Raw genomic sequence first — 21352 nt, 5'->3', positions numbered from 1 at the left:
GTTTTGTCACAATGTCATGCTTTCTACTTTCCCTGACCCCTCAGGGAGACAGGAAAGCAACGTGAACAAACATGAAATCACAGTCACTTCAGTTTTGTTCATCATCTGAGTCTGCTGTTAATTTGCCATGGCCTTGTTCTTCAGAAGAGTCCTCCTGAAACAAGTGCTTGATCAAGCTCAGAATGGCAGAGCTGGGATCAGTGCTGGGGGTTTGTCATCCGTCTGAGTTTCACCTGATACTGTCTCTTAAAATTCCTTCCCAGCTGAAGCACTTCTAAATCAAATTCCCAGGCATCATTGGTGGCATAAGGAAATGTTGACTATTTTGCAGAACAATATTGTGTTTATATGTTCATTTAGGTGATGAAGTACTTTGGACTCTATTTGTATATCTTAAATCCAGATAAAATATTTAAGGCAGCAAAGTGCTTAATTTCTTTTCTTCAAAGGCTATTTTTGGTTTTGAAGAGAACAAGCACCAAACTACTTTGCTATGTTCCAAGAGGGAAAAAAACCAACAAACCAACCACACCCCACCCAGATATGGTGGTTTTTTCCCATTCTAGGCAGGGCTGATATTCAGTATCTTCTTTTCACAGGGTCAATAACTATCACTGACAGAGTTTTGCAGCAGATCCTCCTTTCCCCTTTGGAACTCAGTACCCCCAGCAACCTCCCATGTCTCCCAGCCTGGCACAGACCCTTGGTGGCTGTGGGTGCCAGAACCATTCACAGGGCTACCAGCAGCCTCACGCCACTCCAGCTGCACCCATGGGAGGAAGCAGCCACAGAGGGAAGGAAGCAGAAGTACCTCCCCACACCACTCCTCCCCGCTGCTGCCGAGCTCCCGAGCACAGTATGCACCAGGCTGAGTGCTGCTGCCTTGAGAGCTTTTCACTGGCCTTTGAGTGCCAAACCCACGTGCTGCAGTGCTGCGGACCATGGCCTCTACCCTGGACAAGTTCATTCATTCTCTGGACCTCAGAGCCCTTCCCAGGATCCTCCAAATCCAGTCAGGCATCTATTGTCAAGGTGAGCATTGAGTGTTTTCTGGCAGGGTTTTGCAAGCCTGTATTTGACATCAGGTCCCCCTTCAGACTGGAATGTGGAATGTGGAATGTGGGGGAGGCTTAGGAAGGATGTTCATGGAGGTGTCTCCTAGAAGTTTCCCACCAGCTGAAGAATGTGTTTTATCAATGGCTTTGGGAGTCATTGGTGCCATGTGCATTCAGTCTTCTAATTGGCAGTGAAAAAGAAACTGTAGTTAGTCTAGTTAGTCTTCTTCATGTCCTGGAAAGAGTACTGGAATAAGACATGAATTTACTTTGCACTTACACTTACAGAGCCATCAATCCAGCAACCGCAAATCACCTCACAGAAGTTAATTGATTTAACTTATCTTGGACTTCTGGGGCTGCCATGGAGAGGTGTCTTCTGTCTCAGAAATAAAGAACCAGGGAGCCTGGAAAGTGACCATGAAGGACCATAAGGTCTTCCTGAAATTCTGTCCTGTATTTGCGAGCACTTCAAGTGTGCAAGAATGCAAAGGGGTTGGCATAAGCTGGACTGGAGCAACACAGGGGGAATATTTTACTGGGTTTTCCTGCTGTAGATCTGTTTTTATGATACTAGTAGTCCTCTGCTTGTGCACAAAACACACTCAAAAGGTGGTAAAGAGGGAAAAATCTGCTCTTGGTTTGGGCATGGACTTTGTTCAGTGATAGTGAAGGTGTCACATCAAGCCCATGTATCAGTCTAGAAAAAGAAAGCTACCTCCATAGCACTGAAAGGGAAAAATTTGGGCTCAGCTAATAAAACAGAGAGGGTTTCCTGAAATGAGCTGAAGTCTGCTTCAGCTTCAACCAAACACCCACTTCAGGATCCACAACATTTATCTTTACATTAATCTAAATATTTCCATGCTGCTCCATAATAGAAGGAGAGAAGAGGTGGCCATGGAAAGTCTGATTGGCAATCAATAGCTGTGGCCAGAGTGGGAGATTTTTCCCTCCATGACAACAGCCTCTTTGGGCAGAAAGGAAATGGGAAAGGACATACTGAATCTATGATGGTAGAGTACTGTCCATGTGCTCCTGATTGCCCATCCTGGCTGCTCTGGAAACTACCTATGAATAATACTGATATATAGAAAAAGTGTTCTTGGAAATAAACTTAGCCAGAATTACCAGAAACTTTAAAAAAAACCCTGTTTTCTGAACTTTGCTATGTGGCCTTTTCCAGTTTTCTCTTTTAAACAGGTCCAGCAGCTGTGACAAATAGGTTCTTGATAAGAAAATTACAGCTTAAGTGATGAAGGGTAGAATTAAAACTACAAGAGGGAAGATCATCTCCTTAAGCTGGAGGTGTATTCATCTCTTTTCACACAGCTAGGAAGCAGAAGTGATATGAAAACAAGTTGTATGCATTTGTAAATGTAGGTATGCTTACGTATACATATATATGTGTATACATATGTATATACACAAAATACTGTGAGATGTGTGTATGTATATATATATATATATATATACACACACAAGATGCTAAAATGATGGTAGCTCAGGTGTCTGCAGGTTTTTGAGTTCCTACAGTCTGCATCCTGCTGCTCATGGATGGTAAAACTTATACCAGTACATCTTTGTGGCCAGAGTATTTCAGGTTGTGATTCTATTTACTGTCTAAACCCTTCCATATGAGGAGAAAAACACTTGGTGAGTTAGCCCATGGACCATTCTGCAGCAATTCTTCACATGTGAAAGAAAAAGGCTGTTGGCTGTTAGCTCTTGACTAGCTTTGGAAGGAGGTGGTATGTGCTCTAGAGACCTGAGAATACTAGAATTAAAAAGTGACAGCCCTCGTGCTGCTCTGATTGTTTTTTGATCTTCAGCAGCACTACCTCTTCCTGTCTTCTGCTCCTGGTGGCTTCTCAGCTGTTCTCATAGGTGTCCCACCAGAACAGCAGCTGCAGCACTGACAGCTGTGTATGAGCCTCTTGTTTGTACAACAAACAAGTCTGATATATTCTACTTGGCTCCTTGCCCTCACAAGCCAGCATATCCCAAAAATATTTGCAAGTACACAGAAACACTTATGTCCTGTAGTAAGCTTCTGTGCGTTCCTCTTCTTCCTTGTTTTAGAGGAAGATTGAGATGCTCAAGACACTTTGTGCCTGGTAGGTTTGCAGGATCTAGGGCTACAAAAGGTCTTCTCAGGCCAGGCCCTCCTTTCCTTTCTCTCCCTCCCTTTCTCTCCCACTTTCCCTGAGCTCTCTGTCTGTGTCAGATCTTTCCTGAACATTTTCCTCCTTCTGTACCTGGCAGCTGGGGTGAACACATTGTTCTGTGATTGCATTATGATTTATGTTACATTTTCTGTTGCAGGACTAGTGCCTCAAAGAGAGTCTGAAGTAATTCCTGTTATATTGCTAAACAGGAGAACGAGCCACTTTGAGCACTTCAAGTTCCATTAGGACAACCACTCTTTAGTCCTTCCTCAGGCAGATTCCTCTGCCCCTGCAACAACCTCTTGGATCTCTCTTACCCCATGCAGTACACCAGCAATCAGTGTGGGTAATGGCAGGTCTATCAGCAGGGAATATGGGCTTATTGCTGTGGCTGCTGGGACCAAATCTGAGCATTTGTGCACTGATTGTAATAGCTCCCAAATGGCTACAAGGTCAGCCTGGTCAGCGAAATGGTTTTGTGGAATGGGATTTCGTAGGAATCTATAACAATTCTCAGCACAACCTGCAGATAGTAAGGGAAAAGATCAGTTTTTAAAGCATTACATGTGATCATTTGAGACTGATCAATCACCAGAGATATTTAATTTTCCTGTATAAAAATTTAAAATAGGAAGAATTTTTATATACGTCAATGTTAATGTGTATTCCCCTCTTCACAACCTGCCCCCCAAAAAGAGCAAGATTTCTTAACATAGCTTAGCCAGGTACATAGAATGGCTAACAGAGTAAATAATGGTCTACTACATCCATTGGAGCTGTCATATCAAAGCTGCAGCAGCCAAACAAAGAAGGCTACAGCAAGATATGTGATGATAACACAATGTAATTGATTCACTGTTCTTCTCTGGCGTACTGTGGGGATGAAACTCTCCATTTACTCTTTTGGAAGGAGCATTTTCCACACACTGCACTTAGGTCTAATGATTTTACAAATAAGACTTGCAAACTAGCCTTACAGCTCCTGACAGATTTTCAGTACCTCTGGAAGCATAAGGAAAGTGTAATGCTTTGTGAGGATGGATGTTTTCCATGTGGTGAGGTATTTTTATTAGAAGCTGCAAAGTTGAACTTCAAGGAGTAGTGGGAATTTACTTGCTTTTGGCAAGGTAACATCTCTGAAAGAATCCATTCTGCCTCTATATCCCTGCTACACCAAATACAATCTAGGTCTCTCCTTTCAGACCAAGCCTGCCTGCTACTGTTCCCAGTGGCGAGCAAGAAGAAAACATATGCTGTGTGCACTCATTCTACCATTAGTCTCTCTACTGGCCTATAAAAAAATTATGTTCTTGCTGATATTAATGGAATCAGATGTACTTAACTGTAGTTCCCCAAACTGCACATGGACATGACTTTATAGACCCTGTTTCCATGTGGAATACTTTCAGCTAGAAAAGCTATAGGTAATTGAACTTTTGCTGTTGGTAGTGAATACTATGATTTAGACACCTTTCTCAGGAAGTTCTGTTCCTGTTTGCCTCTCTGTTCCTGGCATGAAGAAGAGGAAAATGTTTTCCTTGAATGATCTCATTAATTTTCATGCTACACCTGGACTTCGGGGATGGTTAAAGCCTTACCAGTTTGCCTCTAGGCAGAATAGTCAAGGTTTGAGGAGCTTGTTCACACTCCCATTTCCTATTCCACTTTGGCTCCAGCTGTGTGGGGCTGCATGGTCAGAGACCTGCAACCATCACCTACCACTGTCTGACACCTTGCAGAGTCAGAAATGTGGGGTGTTAGTAACAGCCCTGAGTTCTTCCAAAATCTTTTCATCATCATATTTGAAAGTCCATACAGAAGCAGAGAAATTATTGCCATCTTTGGTTTGGAAACAGAAACACAGGTGAAAGGAGATGGTAGTGCTGCAAATGCCAGGGATGTCTCTCAGGGCAGTTGCTTTGGACTCTGCAGTTATAATGTCCTTGCTTCAGAAACTGGACTGTATTGTTGAATCTCTGAAGGGAATAGGAAGGATGATTATAAAAAGAAAGCAAGTCTGCCAGATACAAATAACTTGGTAATCAGCACTGATTACAAAGGAGCTACAGTGCAGACTGAGGTACATGACAATTTAATAGCTCATTAAAATATGTTATTAAGAAATTAAATTGCTGAAACTCCATTGGGAACTGATTTGATTGATCAAATATCTTTCTTTGAACATTTTAGTAAATATTGATACTTAGTGAGGTAAGTACTGTCTGACCACTGATTTTTACAGACAGCATGCAAGTGTGGGCTTTCATCTTTATGTTGCGAAAATTATGTCTGTTTTAATACTGATATAATTATTTTATGGGTAATTGAATTTAATCTTTTGCAGGCTTAATTTAACCAGTGGCAGAACAGTAAAAACTGCCAACTTTAATTGTGAAAAATGAAGAACAGCTCAAGACACCTCTTCTGTTGGTGTTTGTTGTCATTAGCCTACCCACAGTCTTCCCATTCTTGCTCCATCTAAACACATTAATCAATAGTGGTATTCCCCCTTTTCTTCAGGGATCAGGACTTGCCAGAGTGTGGGGAGAGTTGTAGCTGTGTTATGCAGTTCAGTTATTTGAAAACAGCATGTGTGTTGTGTAAATTGCAGTTCCAGGATGCACCCTCTTTTACAACAGACCTGTGAAGCACATCAGGAAGCTCTCTGCTCCTTCTCTGAGGAGAAGGGAACCCTAGGCCAGCGGCCTCCACCTCTGCAGGCTGGGTATGCAGTGCTGCAGCTGTGGTACTCCAGTCTCTGGGGTTCAGGAAAGTGCCAGATTTGTGCAGGGAGAAAATATTGGAAAGAGGCAACTGTGCAGTCACATGTACATCTTTGGTTAATGTCCTTCCAAACCTAAGGGATCTAAAGATTCTTAGAATTGACAGGTTGGGATTCCTCCTCTGGGCAGATGCTTGGTGGTCTCTGACAGCTGCATGAGAGGCAATGCCAAACAAAACCCTTTGGGTGAATAGTTCTGTGTCAAAACTCGTCTTGGTTAACTATAGAAAACATGACTCATGGTTCCCCTTGCCTCCTGCATATCCACATTGGCTTCCTGCCTCTGCAGTTTTGGTTTCATTCTCTCTGCCTCAGTGATTGGGAAATGGCATCTATCTAGCATGCATTGCTGCAAGCATTTCTGGGAAGTGATGGGGTCTGCTGAGCATCAACAGAGTTCAAAAGGTCTTGTCAACCCTGTTACTGTAGTTAGGCAAACTGAACACAAAAAGGAATCCTTATCTATCCAATCTCAGCTGCCCCAAGTCCTAATTTAGACAAGAAATCTCTCTCAACAGTTCAAAAATGATCGTGTAAAGTAGAATTTTTTTACTGTTTCTAAGCCAGCCCAGAGAGAACAAATCCTGCTCCCTTGTCAAGTGTGATAAGCCGATGAGGTGATGAAGGCTAAGATATGCAGTCTGTAATACATGTGAGTAAAACCAGCAAACTGTCTCTTCAGGATTAATAAAGGTATTTTTTCTTACAAAAAGCAACAAATAATTTAAACAGAGGCCGAGCATAGACAGCTTTGATGAAGATAATTAGGGCTGTATTTCTTAGAGGCAAAATATCATTAAAAATGTTCTCTGCATTTACTGGGTGGATTCTTGGTGGAGTGCATGCCAAGGGAGAACTGCACATGAAATTGGTGAAGCTTGTGCTACAGTGCATTCACTTGCTAATTTGCGTCTTTGTATTTTAAAAACAGAGAAGCCAAACCTATCAAAACATGGAAGGGTGGTTTCCTTTGAATATAGTTGTTTCTGTTCCTCTTGTTTGAGCAATCAGGAGCAAGAGCCTTAAGTACAGCCAGAGTAAAAGATAATTTGGGTTCTCTTTTGTGGTCAGTAGTTGGAGCATACGGGTAAATTTTTGTCTATTAATACAAACCACAGAAACTCTCCTGCCTTTGTTCAAGCTGCTTCAAATGCCTGTTTTATTCTAAACAAGAAAGTGTTCTTCAGTGGATGTGAGAACAAACCCTGATTTTATGGGTCAGATATTGGTAATTTTATTCATACTGCTGCCCTCAATGGAATGACTCATCCAGACACAGTGAGAAAAATCTGACCTTGAGTAGCTTGCATTAAGGGTGAAGATGATTTGAGGATCTCCTTTGAGAGGATTTTCTTTCTGTGACATTCAGTTTTGGGCCTCCTTGTGGATGGATAGGAAGTAGGAAGGATACCCAAATTTCCTGGTTTGTCTCAATACAGGGGTCAACTCCTTGTCCTGGCTTGCTGAAGCTCCCTCAATGTTCTGGTGTCCTGTAGCAGAGAGCTACCCAGTAGCCATTGCACTTAGGCTTCAGGGATTGCACTCCTCCTCCAGGAGCAGGAGGTCTGTAGCAGGAAGGACTCTGGTTCCCTTCCCACGAGCCTATAAAAAAGCCTATAAAAGTGCCAAGATAATTTTCACAAACTCAGGCTCTGGAAAGATGAAGGGACAACTATGTTAAATTGCATAGGAGGGAGATCCTGGGATAAATATCCCACGATACACAAGCCCACGACCACACATTGTTTCTGTTTCTACAGGGCTTTTGTGACAAAGCTTTTTTCTTCAATTGCCTGGTGATCTGTTCATGAAGGAACATGGCCTTTATCCAGGTCCACTCTTTCTGGTTAGCTCCCTTTGACACACACTAATGCCACAAGGAGCAATATGCTCTGATCTCAGTAGGGGAAGATGCTTAAACATATTTCCAGTTCTGATCCTGCAACTCAGTTTGAGCAGTCTTCCTAAGCCTTGTCCAACAAAAAGTAGTTTTTCTGTTGAACATATACGTAAATAAATATATTAAATTCAAAGTAATTAATGCTGTAAAGAAAATGAATTAAACTAAATAAGTCATGAACAGCTGTAACAGTGACTAATGCTGTTCAAAATCAGGTTTGGGCATTGTCTTCACTGCTGTAGTGATTCTGACTCATTTGGATAAACCCAAATAAAAGGTCAAAGGTGTTTCATTGGGAGCTGTGGTTTCACTTGCTTTTTCCATTACATTGAGTGCAGCACACATAGAGCTCTGCTGCCACATGCAGTGTGTGAGCCTCTGGATAGATGAGAATCAGAAGAATACATTTATAAAAAAAAAAAAGCCATAAACTTATCAGGAAAGCAATAAATCAGAAACTGCAGGAGTAATTTTTTTGAAAGTCCATTATGACTGAAATGGCTTAAAGCACTTGACATTTAAAGTTTGACTTTATATGGCAAAAGATAAATCTTAACGACTTTTGTTTTTTGATGGTTTCATGGTGGCAAAAATCAGACGCTTCACAGCCTAAGTGGGTATGATCTAGATAGGATGCATCTTTGCATAGAGTCTTTTGGAAGATTTGTGTCCTAAACTGATCAAGATTTTTGTTGCTTAAAGAGAAGAGTTTTTTGAAAGCCCAATAAGTTGCTCTGTCACTTGACAAAGGATCTTTCACTCAAATTCACACCGCCTTCATGACCACTGCTATCCTCGGGCATCTGGAGCGCCTTGTGGGCACTGGGGAGCTGGGCTCCCTTGCTCTCAGTGGGGGCATCTTCTGGGGCCAGGAAGGGAGGGGTGGATAAAAGCCATACAGGTGTTTTATCCTGTTTGCAGTCATTCTCACAGCCTGGGGTTAGAGAGAGAAGTTGAGGCATGCTTCCTTCTTTGCCTGTTGTTGTGCATGATTTCCAGACTCTTCCCTACAAGACATTGTATTATTTGAGTTTAGTGGAGGAAATCTGGCAGGCTGCTGAGCATCTTTGGTGCTCAAGAGGTATTTGACTGGAAAAAAAAAAGCCACCTTATGTCTCCCCATCAGAAATTGTTTTCCTTTCTGCTTGATCAGAATATGAAATGATTAAAATGATTAAGCAAAACTCTCCTCCTTAAACTTTTAAATAGATGTCTTTTCTTGCCAAAGAGCATAAACTCCCAACAATTGGCTAGCCCTCAAATAATGCCCATAAAGAATGATACCTTTTTTTTATTGACACTAATTATAGATCCATTATGCCCTTCATATTACTTTGAGAGGCTGCAGCAGCCTTAATAAAACTGTGATTTCAGCTGAGCTATGTTGTAGGGGAGAATGGGTTATTGTAACTCTGGCTGAATGGCTGCACCAGGGGAAGGAGCCTTTCTGTGAAAGCAGAACTGCTTCACCAGCCCCTGAAACAGAATCACCTCTGACAGCGAGGACAGCACCCATATGGGCAACCGATGACAACTTAATAGTGGAGAAAGGAGCACTGGGAAAAGGACATTGGGACAAAGTTCTACTCTTTCAGGAGATGTAGGGAGATCTTTCATCTCCCTGCTAAGCAGCCAGGTTCCCGGTTCTTTGGATCTTCTTTCAAAGGCTGCTCAGCCTGCCAGCTGCAAAGAATTCAGTGAGTGCTACTGAGAGATGAAAGAGAGAATATTTTCCTTCAGGGATTCAAGCTCATGGGACTAGGGAGTCAATGTCTAGTGTTTGGCCTCCAAAGTAATTTGGTTTTGTTAGGAAAAAAAGCTTTCTCTTTGTGAAAAAAAAAAAAGGAAAAAAAGGGGGATAGTTGGAAGTGCTTAGCAGCACCGTGTAGCCAACTGGCTGTGAGACTGGGAGTCAGCCAGCCTGGGCCTGAGGTTCACCCCCGCTGAATAATTCCTCTGTGCCACCTTAGTCAAGTCTTTTGTCTCCTTTGCATTGCTCTCCCTCTCCCTCAATGCTAAACCGCCCAGAGGCACTCGGCAAAAGGGAGCTCTGTCCCGGTGATGTATTACTGCTGTTTACTCACCCGCCTGATTGTGAGCCGTGCCTCCCATCAGCTCTCTATCAGCTTTTCAAGAGCAGTCACCCAATGGGTCTCCAAGCTGCTGGGAAGAAAAAGGGACTGAGATATTACTGGGATATTTTATTGTTTCACCTTGTGTTATAAAATATTTATCTCAGTGGTACTGTCAGATGCCGTGACATGAAGAATGACATCCTCCATCTCAGGCATTCACTGTATTTATATTTCATATTGCTGTTTTTAATACAAAAGTGCTCTTCTTGTGCCTATAATGAGAAATAAATCAAATAAAGGGCTTATGTTGGGGAGGATGGTGGTGTGGCTGCTTAACATTTTAGGAAAGATGGAAGGAAAAGATATTGAACCAATTGTGGTGCTTGCTTTGATCTGATCATGGTGATTGATAATACAGATTGTCAAACTAGAGATGAGCTTATGAAAGGATATAAATGTGTTTTTTATTGAACAAAGTAACATTCCAGAAAAGGTTCTTTCAAAGGCAACAAGTTCTTTAATTACAGCCTTCAGGAGCATTGTTTGATCTCTGTAAATAAGCTGCTTTATTCTGGGTTCTGCTAAAATGTTGGGTTTGGGTGGGTTTTTTTGTTTTTGTTTTTTTTTCATTATATTGCATACATCTTTCTCAAAAGATTCTGTTCTCAAGGTTACTTGATTTACATTTTCAAAGAGCTACATTTTCTTTGTGACTTGAGTGGCAAAAACAAAGTTATTGTTGTGCAACAACAAATAAGTGTTTAAAACTTGTATTTTAATTTTATTTTTCAATATATTGTGTGAGGGTGTCTGCATTACACAGCTGAAGTAAAATCTCTCAGGGTCATATTGACACAAAGTGAGTATTTTTCAAAATGTTTCAAGATTAATTATCATGGCTTCTAAAGGAAAAAGAACTTTTATTATCCTTTTTGAAAGCTATGCAGTTTCCCTGGCTCCCTTTTACCAGCAAAAATATTTGCTGCAAGTGCCTAGGTAACATTTTTCTTGTCTGAATGTAATCTTCATTGTATTATTCCAGGCAAACTGCCAAGCAAGGGCTAAAACCAGGCCAAAGCAATCTAGTTGCAGACAAATATGTAATTAAAATCAATACAGTACGTGTAATTGCACCCCCAAAAATGTGGCTGGCAGATTTTAATTTTTAATTTATTTTTTTTAATCCTAGTATTGATAAAAATGAGGCTTCTGCAATCATGGTCTCAGTCAGCCGTCATCCACCCAACCTCTCACCTTCATAATCTTTCAACTTCTTGGCCTATTTCAGATAAATCTGGTAATATATGTTTTACTATTGATAAGCTGCTAAAAATTGGTCTCTGATGCCTTTGATTGTATGGAAAATGTGGTGGCATACCTCCATTTTTCCTTGGTTATATGATCTATATATCCAACTTCTCTTCTGCAAATGAAAAGTACTATCCCATGGTCTTCACTAGTGGTATTACAAGGCATTTTGTTTGCCAGTGGATTATCTACCTCTGTTAATTTCTTTGAGGGTAAGACAATGAGCTCCCTTGATTTTCATTTTCTTGGGGGGTTTTATGGCATCACTCTGTTGCAGATATAGACTGAAAGGGTCATTAAATGTTCTTCAATAACAATTTTTTGAGAGCTTTAGCCCCTTAACTGCTCCATTTAGTGGACAAAGCAAAGGCTGTGGATGTTGCCTACTGAGACTTCAGGAAAGCCTTTGGCACAGTCTCTCACGGCATTCTTTTGGGAAAGTTGGCAGCTCACAGCTTGGACAAGTGTACTCATCACTGGAAGTAAAACAGGCTGGATGGCCAAGCCCAGAGGGCAGTGATGAAAGAATGACAAGAAAGACACTGAGGTGCTGGAGCATGCCCAGAGAAATAAACCAGAGCTGGTGAAGGGGACTGAACAGAAATCCCAAGAGAAGCAGCTGAGGGAGCTGGGAAATTTAAGTCTGGAGAAAACAAGGCTAAGGGGAGACCTTATTGCTCTCTAAAACGACATAAAAGGAGGCCATGGTGAGGTGAGGGTCATTCTCTTCCCCAGGCAACCAGTGACATAACAAGGGAAAATGGCCTCAAATTTTGCCAGGGGAGGCTCATTTCAAAAAATGGGAAAAAAAATGTTCACTGGAAGAGTGGCTAAACATTGGAACAGGCTGCCCAGGGAAGTGGTGGAGTCACTATACCTGGAAGTATTAAAAAAGTGAGTAGACATGGCACTTCATGATCTGTGTTAGCAGCAGGCAGCCTCCCGGTATGGGAGCTCTAGCAATTTCCATAGAGACAGCTGAGTTAGTCTGTGTCAAATTGCTAAGGGACTGAAGAGAGCAAGCAACCGTGCACTATTTTTACGATAAGAAAACCAGAATGTTCTTCTTTGTCAATGGGCAGCATTGCTCTTCTGCTCAGTACCAGAATTGTCAAAAACGTGCTTAAACAGCAGGTTTCTTCACCTGGCACTCGTTGATATTTTTGTGGCACTGTAATCCAGAATACCTCTGAGTTAGTCATCATCCTGGTGTGCAGCAGAAAGCCTGCTGGGTGAGTTTGGGATCTAAGTAAAGCAGAGCCCTTAAGCCTGTATGGGGTCCTCAGAAAGGGAAAGCAGGGGATGTTATCCCATCCAGCCTGTGAAAAGCATCTTCCAGATGGTTTTTTACTTTATTTTTGCAATCAAGATTCCTTCTCCAGAGGAGAAACCTACTGATTCTCCAGAGAACCTGAAGATTTTCTAGTGTCCGTCTCAATTGTTGAAAGCATTGCACGAGCAACCAGTACCTTGGTCTAGATATGTATTCACAACAGAGCACACTTAACCACTGATTCTCTCCATCACTCTCCTGTTGTTTTGCAGTGCTCTGTTGAGGCTTTGGGTAGGTTTAGGCTTAAACAAGAATAAGTTATGCTCAGGCTGGGCTCCCAGTGACTTCTCTTGAGGTCTAGGAGATAGTCAAATGCTTGTCATTTGCAAGTGCTACAGTAGTATTAACTAATAAATAGATCAAAGACTCAGTAAAAGATGTTTATTAGCCCAGGTTATATTCAGGACTAGAATTATTCTTGAATGAACAATAGGAAGATCAGTCAGCTAATAGTTGTTGGTTTTTTGGTGTGACACCTGGGTGAAAAAAAAAAGCTAAGCTTTTTTTTTTTTCCCTGTCATCCCCAGCAACTACAAGGAGAGCTGTAAAGAGTGTTGCTCTTCGGGGGAAGAGAGTTCTGCCATAAACTATGATATTTCAGTACAGGCCTTCTCAATTATTGATTGCAACTATGTAACCAGAGGTCAGGTTGCAAATATTTCTCATTGCCTGATATACGATTCTACTTACCTCGGTAGGGAAAAAGAAAGAAAGAAAGAAAGAAAGAAAGAAAGAAAGAAAGAAAGAAAGAAAGAAAGAAAGAAAGAAAGAAAGAAAGAAAGAAAGAAAGAAAGAAAGAAAGAAAGAAAGAAAGAAAGAAAGAAAGAAAGAAAGAAAGAAAGAAAGAAAGAAAGAAAGAAAGAAAGAAAGAAAGAAAGAAAGAAAGAAAGAAAGAAAGAAAGAAAGAAAGAAAGAAAGAAAGAAAGACCCACAAACAAATGAACAAAAACAAACAAACAAACCACAAAAAAAACCACAAAACAAACAAACAAACAAAAACAAAAAAACAACAAAAAACCCCACAAAAAACCCCAAACAAACAAAAACAAACAAAAAAACCCCCAAAAACCAAACCAACAACAAAAAAAACACTTTAAGTAAGGACTTAGAGCAATTCTGTGAAGGAAAATCTGTCTTCTCAGAGGAGATAAAGCTAAGGGCAAAATTAACCCTGAGAACTCTTTGAGGAAGGGAAAATGGAAATGAAAAGGAACGTACTTTAAACAATATTAGTAGGAGAGCAAATAAATACGCTCACCAGTGCATTGGGAATGGAAATGAGAATGTTTCTCACCAAATGAAAATTTGAGATGAGATTTCAGAAAGGCCATGTCCACATCAATTTGGGACAGATCTTGGTTAGTTCTTGGGAGGAAATGCACGCAAGAATGGAAGCTGTTATTAAAGTCAGCATTTCTGATGTTCTGTGTTCAATGCAATGCTATCTACAAATGGAATACGTGTTCACTGCATTGTCTTTAAAGATAGTTAATTGATCCCATGCCCCAAAACTTCTGCTAATCTTCTGCTGAGACCAGGAGGAATTTTCCTTCTTCTGCATAACTTGGCTTTTGAGCTCTTCTGCCTGTCCACCTGCTTCTGAAACAGTAAAGGTTGACCACAGCTAGAATGGAGAAGGAAGGACTGTTTTTGGCAGGACAAGATACAGTTCCAGGTTTTGCTGAGGAAGTGCTGAAACTCATGGCTGGATTGCTTTGTTCCTTTTCTCAAGGGCCTGAATATGACAGATAAAAAATATTTTTTTGCTGCCAGATCAGAATCAGTATGCTCATTTCAACATGGGACAGGGATTGCCATTGTTAATTTGCCAGTTTTCCAATTTCTTGTACTTTCTTCAAGTCTTCTGTTACCCCAGGAAGCTCAAATGTTGATTGCTTTTGGATGTCTCCTGTCCTCTCCCTGGACCCTCAAGGATCTGTGGTATTTTGTCTCCTCTCCTGCTGTAGTCTGTTGTTTCCTACAGGATACGCTGTGTCCTGTGCTGTGCAGAGGCGCCTTTAGTGCCTGAACTCCACTGCCTGCTGGTTTCAGGAGACAGCTCCTGACAAGCCAGTAATCTTATGCTTTACCTCTACCTATTTTGGTCTAATAATTTGGAAATGTAGATTCTTCCGACCTTGTACTAGTTTAAGTACTATTTTTGTTTTCACTCAAAGAGGTAAAGACACTTGAAAAAGTGAGAAAAAGCTAAATGATGCTTTTCTTTCCTTTTGTATTTCTTTTCAGATTCCGTTTATGAGATGTTCGGAAATGAATGCTCCCTGTCAACAGAAGAAATCATTAAAGTTGTTGGCTTCAAAATTAATAAGCTCATAGCAAGTATCTGTGACGATAATGAAGTCAGCCAGTTTTCAGACAAAGTGGAATTACCACTAAATTTTCCTGGTATGGTATTTCATGCATACGTGTTTTTGAGGAATTATAGCCCTGAGTAATCACCTTTGTTGATTTTATTGATTTGCTGTCTTGACTGATATTTGATGTTACAACTCAGCTGTCAAGAATACAGTTTTATCAGATGATACAAGACACTGTCAACTAATTTTTAAATTTCAACTCTTATAGTCCTTTCTCAAACCTGGATAGAAATTATTACTATTATAAAGTTTTGTGCTAATGCTTTCTACACTTGGAGTTCCTTGGTGGAAGAATTACAATAAAAATCTTCTTCTCATTTACTTATGACTTTGCCAAACCTTGTCTGAGCTGAAATCTTCCATGTTGTGCTCCCAAACTATGATTTGTTTACCATTACTAGGTCTGTATTTGATTATTTTGGGTACAAAATATTTTCAATATTGCTTTTATTTTAATGATTTATTTTAACTGTGGTGGCCAGAGTGGCTGCTCCATGCTTGGAAACAGGATTAGAAGGGAATGGATAAGTTTTTCTGCTTAACAAACCTCTTTTACTGTTCTATAGAGAAATCCAAATATATTCATATTTTGGACAATGGACTTGAAATTTGGCATGTGGTACTGACTTGTTACTTGAACCATATCTTCCTCTCTTCATGTTGCCTTGTTAAGGAGAGCTGGCCAAGTACTGAACCCAGTATTAATTCATCATGTGTCATATGTATTAATTTTTGAATTTGCTCTCATCTCAGTTCCTCTACTGTTAGGGCCCAGCAGCATTGAACAGGGAAGTGAATAAAGCACAGAGAGAGAAGAGCGTATCCCATGTGGGTATCCCAGATGGGAGAAGTGGAGGAGCCAAACCATGTTAGGGAAATGGTAGAAAAATTTTGACCTCAGAGCAGGACAGAAGGATGAAGACTTTCCATGCAAAGATCAGAGACTAGAGGCAGGTGCAGCTGCTCTCAGCAGCAGTGGAAGACCCCACAAGTTTGCAAGCAGGGCATTTCCCGTGCTGGGAGTCTTGCAGGCAGCAGAGGTAATGGGAGTCCCTTGGGGAGAGGAGATGAGCAAGCCCGAAAATTGCATGAGGAGGGCAGTGGGAGTGGGACAGAGTGTGGGGGAGAAGTTGTGGGACACCTGCAAAAGGGAAACACTGGTACAGAGCACACACAGAACATAACAGACTTCAAGAGTCTCAGATTGTGCCCAGGACTCACTTTGGCCATCAGTCTAACTAATGTACTAAATGAGGCTACACTTTTGTACAAACAAACAAACAAACAACCCCCCCCCCCCAAAAACCCCAGAAAAACCAACCAACTAATCAACCAAAAAACATGCCGCCCCCCCACCACCCCACAAAAAAACCCCAACCAAACAAAAACAACAAAAAACCCACCTAAATATTTAATTAGCACTGTATTGCACTGAAAGCACATGGGAAATTAAATTGATGCTGCATGGGGAACATGATATGAGTGTTTTCTAGTGTTTGAGTGCTTGACTTAATAACCTCATTGATGCTCTTCCAAAGTCTTGCTGAGTATGCTAGAATGTGTGCATGTGCGTGTATAGGGTTTAGGTTATGCTGGTATCCAAGCTGGGATGTGCTTTTTCTGCAGAGGGACACGAGACACACTTCTTGAAACAAATAAAATGTAAAAGTATGAGAATGAAATGTTTCATCTGAATTCTACAGGAAAATATCTTCTGCTATGGCTTCATTTGCCACCTCTAAAATGCAGATTTCTCTCTGAAACAGTTGTTTATATGCAATATTTCCCCCCACAGTAAATCCTCAATTTATCTTCACGTTTTCCTTATCATGTGAACCAGAATGGTTTCTGTGACCACTTATTAAAAGACTTTTTTGGAATGCCATTTTCAAGCACTAGTAAGGCCCAGACACAGAGATCAAAGACCTTTTAATTATCTGTGGCTATCTAGAGATATTGAAATATGACTCTCCTGTGAACTCTCAAGATATGTGGTATTTTTCTTGTAATCCAAGTTTCTCTGATATTATTAAAATTTCTTCTATGTCTAAATTACATACACCAATAGAAATATATTCTAAATCTTGATTGGCAGATGAGGTTGAACATTTGAATCCTAAAATATCCAACACAACAGAGTGATAAAAGTAATCCTAAATTTATTAATGTTGAAAGTCTTGATTGTTAGAACAGAAAGACTTGTGATTTCAAATATTTGAACCTGGTGAATCAGGATTTATTTGCATTCAAGTGATCAGTTTTACAACTTGGCATTTGGATGCTGTTGCCCTACTGAGCACATTTTCAAATTCGATCTAATCACTACAATTTTCATGCATAGTTATGAACTCTCCCAACCAGTGTTCTAGAAAACTGGGTTATTTCACTTGAAAAATAAATTCAGAGTTCATTTTGCTGAAATTTGTCAGTATTATCCTCCACATGATGGGTATTACTGAACAGCAGCACTGAAGAGGGACATAATGACACTTCTTATTAGACCAACAGGGAGCAACTCTTTCCTGTTTTTCTCTGTATATGTACACTTATGTATTCAAGAGCTATTTGGTAAGATGTAAATTTGTCATTTCTCTAATTTAGTTCTTAGCTGATGAATGATTCTGCCCTGCAGAGTCAAGATTTCCCAGTCTCTTGCTCTTTCTTAAACTTTTTTCTTTTCACTTCGTTACATACACGTGCTAAGCTCTAACTAAAACATTGTACATGGAACGTGGCTTGCCCCCACCTCCTGAACGAAGCACAGAACTGAATTGCAGACGATCTTTTTCACTCTGCCTTTGACTTAATTCAATAAAAATATCCACAGGTCTTCAGGAGGCTGACCCTGTATTTACATTGTATGTGCAGTGCTCTGTTGCCAGCATTGATGAAATGTTTTGCTTTGATGCTCTTTTCCATTTCCTTTGCCATGAGTTCTTTTGCATTCCATGGGCTCATGTACCCTTTCAGTGCGTGCATGCTGGCACAAATGAGCAATGCTCCTATTTAGGTTACTCTGGGGATAGCAGCTCTGGGAGTGAAGAACATTGGCTTTAAACGAGCCTTACTCTTTGTCTTTCTGAGTGTATTTGCAGTTTCCAGAACCCCTTTTTTTCTGCTCCGCCAAATCAGATCCTTGATAAAGGCCTAATCTGCTCTTTGCATTAGTGAAACCGCTGCAACCACAAGTTCACTATCTGTGTTATTTCGTTTTATCCTCATTCTAATTTGTTCTTTCTCATGCCTCAGAGGGCCGGGCTATTCTTTCTGTGCTCATACACTGGGTAAAAAAATAGAAGTCTGCCGTTACTCTAGACACTTCAATGACTACATCTAACCACATTTTGAACTACAATTTTCCCTACTAGCAAATTAGCAGACAGGTAATTTGCACAACAGCTGAATTGTTTGCCAGCACAAATGATTACATTTTATTCTGTTGTATTCCTTCTTCTGCAAAAAACGTTACTGGACTGGCCCTGTTCTCATGAGGTCCCTGACTGTTGCTGCTGCTCATTCCTACGTGGTCTGACAGACACAGAGTTGATCATGACTGCCCCTTTGTGTACTCATCTGCAAGTAAAAAGACGGGAGACTTGGCAGTGACCACACAACACATCCGTGGAAGAACACGGATTAGGCATTAAAAGGCTCATCTCAGTATTAGGTGAGAGAGATCTGACCTTAGGGACAGGATGAGATGAGGAAGATTCTGGAACAGAAGAGGTAGCGAGTGATTGTTGGAAGTGGGGGAAAAGGGGAATAGCAATTAGGTAACTCCAAAGAAGGCAGAAACTGTGCTCTTCCCAATCTCTTGCCTTGCTTGGGGAACAGAGACTTCTAGTCTGGGACAGATGATTTGCTCTGCTCTTCTTTTTTCTTGAAGGCTGCTTGCTACTCTACTAGGCAAGCCTAACTACTGGTTTTCTCAGCTTTCTGTGGGGGAAAGAGAGTAAAATACTCCTTTCCTTCAGGACTCTAATTAAGACTGAAAATAGGAAGTCTATAAACCTCCAGGGTAGTACATTTTACACTACAGCCAGTAAAAGAGAGCTGCATGTACTGTTCTGTAAAAAGGTGGTAAAAATATCCTTCTATCAAAACATGCTTTCCCATAGCACATTCAGTCTTGTGATCCTCTGGCTATGTTTTCTCTCCCATACCAGTGAAATAATTTTCTCACATTCTCAAACTCTCTCTGTTTCAACTTATACACCAATTAGTAAAACTTCTGGAAAAGATGGACTGATGATGTTTGGGTCTTACTAATCATCATATGATGTCTAGATGGACACTCCACCTAGTGAAATGTCGCTAGCTACAGAGGCTTCATGGAGTGGAATGGTTATGTTTTCCTGTAGTATTATTATATATGTGTATAGTTCTTGTATGATTGTTTTATTTTCCCCCATATCATTGGACAGCAGTACAGTTTAGTTGTAGACCAGATTGCATTTAGAAAGTATGTCTATAGGAGCAATAATGCCAGATCTTCATAAACCAGATGGACTTTTTTTCCAAATTTGTTATTTCCATCTGTCTTTCCTCCTTTCTGTCCACCAAGATCTCTTGGGAAAGTCTAAGTGAATTTGATTCAGTCATCTTATGATTTATGAAAAAGTACAAAAATATTTTTGTTTGACCTCAAAATGTCCAAATTTTAGCATCTCAAACTTACCATATGTCTCCTCCTCCTGGAGGTTTTCTTGTTATCTTAGATTTGGAAAACATTTGTTTTTGCAATATGATTCATGGTGATTTTAATAAGGCTCTGAATTGTTCCAGATAATATTGTTTTCTGGTTTTTTGTGGTTTTGTTTTGGTTTTTACATATATACAGTATCAAGGAGAGAATTTATGAGAGGATACCCTGGCAGAATATGGCAGTGACTTCCACCCAACACACCAAAATATCCTTTTATATATTTACCTATGTTCTATATAGAGAGAAACCTATGGAACTTTGCATGTTCATAGCCACTCAGAGGTGGCTGTTAGGTGCCTTCATGTCAGGAGTCTCACCAATACAGAAGCTAAGCATGCAAGGCCACATGGCTCTTCTCTTGCCTAAGCAAGCATTCTGTCACCAAAATTTAAAAAAAACAGCAGAACAGAAGGCAAACATTTTTCTGTTCCTGTCCTTGACAAAGCCAGTCTGCCTGGGCCAAGGAGATAATCAGGTGTCTAGTTTTGTATGAAATCTGATAATTATACTTCCATATGACACCTGCTTTCCAACCTGGGATGATCATCAGTTTGCTGCTGAAATAGTTGCTTTCCAAATAACTTTGTAAGCACAGCAAAACTAGTAGCCTGAGACTATTTTCAAACTCACAGAAGAGAAGAATGTTTCTCATACCTGTATGTTGGCAAATATTTTCAACTGGAAGTGGTTTTTAGCACAGTTTATGGAGGATTTTCAATGCAATTCCATGGTGTCTGTGGGGTGCATAGACTTTCCTCTCTATCATAGATGGGTAAGCATAGTTACTGCCTTTGGAACACATCATAATTATTTTGAATATCCTTTTTAATGAAGAATATTCCTGTTTGCTTTCTCCCAGCACTGCCAGGAGCTGATACCCTTCTTGTGCTTCCAAAACACAATACTAGAACATTGTTTGTTTTTTTCCACAGTTTCAGTTTGTCACTGGTGCCTTGTCACAGCGATACTTTCTAAATGCTGATGAACCTGTTTGTGTTGATCTCCACTGACACACTCCAGTGGTGATTAGGACTGTGGTAGACAACTCAGACAACTCACTAATAATTGTGTTAAAAATGGCAGTGAGAAACATTACAAATATCAGTGGGAAAAAAATGTGTGTTGAATGTACTTTGTACATTCATGCATGTGCCTTCCTTGTAGCCCAGGAAAAAGCCTGGAGGTTTTCCTCCAGGTTTTTCTGCAGTGAGGCCATATATCTAGAGGATGCATTGACACAAGGGTATGAGATGAATTGAGTTAAAAGCTACTCAGCAGACAGAATCTTAATTATGTCTCCTATAACAAGAGTGGTGCTAAAGTTACAAAGTCAAAGTAGGCGGTTTTGTTACTGTAAAGTCAGAATCACAGCAATCCTGTAGCCAGAACCTTCCTCACCCCAAAAAAAAATTATAAAAGGCTGTTGTGATAAAAGTATTTATTTGATGCATCCTTTTAAAGAAATACAATCTTAGGGACACTCTGACACCATGCAGAGCCCCCAGTTGTGTTGATTATGGTCAGAAATGAAAGTCAGTAAGAGAAAAGGTGTGGAAAAAAATAAGCATCTTGCTGATTTTTAAGAGAAACAATATCCCTTGATCCAATTTGTTAAATAATTCCACAACTGGAGGAGGTCTAGCAAAGA

The 21352-nt window shown here is 40.4% G+C and overlaps 1 protein-coding gene across 1 annotated transcript in view; it reads left to right on the top strand.

The window, feature by feature from the left end:
- Positions 1–857: 857 nt before the first annotated feature.
- Positions 858–21352, top strand: part of THEMIS (thymocyte selection associated) — a 71141-nt gene continuing 50646 nt past the window's right edge. Inside the window, exons 1-2 of the mRNA XM_063389958.1 lie at positions 858–1032; positions 14869–15027. Of these exons, the coding sequence (XP_063246028.1) occupies positions 942–1032; positions 14869–15027 (250 nt within the window). The 5' untranslated portion in view covers positions 858–941. The remainder of the gene's footprint in view (positions 1033–14868; positions 15028–21352) is intronic.

The sequence above is a fragment of the Prinia subflava genome, chromosome 2 (assembly GCF_021018805.1).
Source record: "Prinia subflava isolate CZ2003 ecotype Zambia chromosome 2, Cam_Psub_1.2, whole genome shotgun sequence".
NCBI classification, from domain to species: domain Eukaryota; kingdom Metazoa; phylum Chordata; class Aves; order Passeriformes; family Cisticolidae; genus Prinia; species Prinia subflava.
This window is presented reverse-complemented; position numbering and strand designations above follow the sequence as displayed.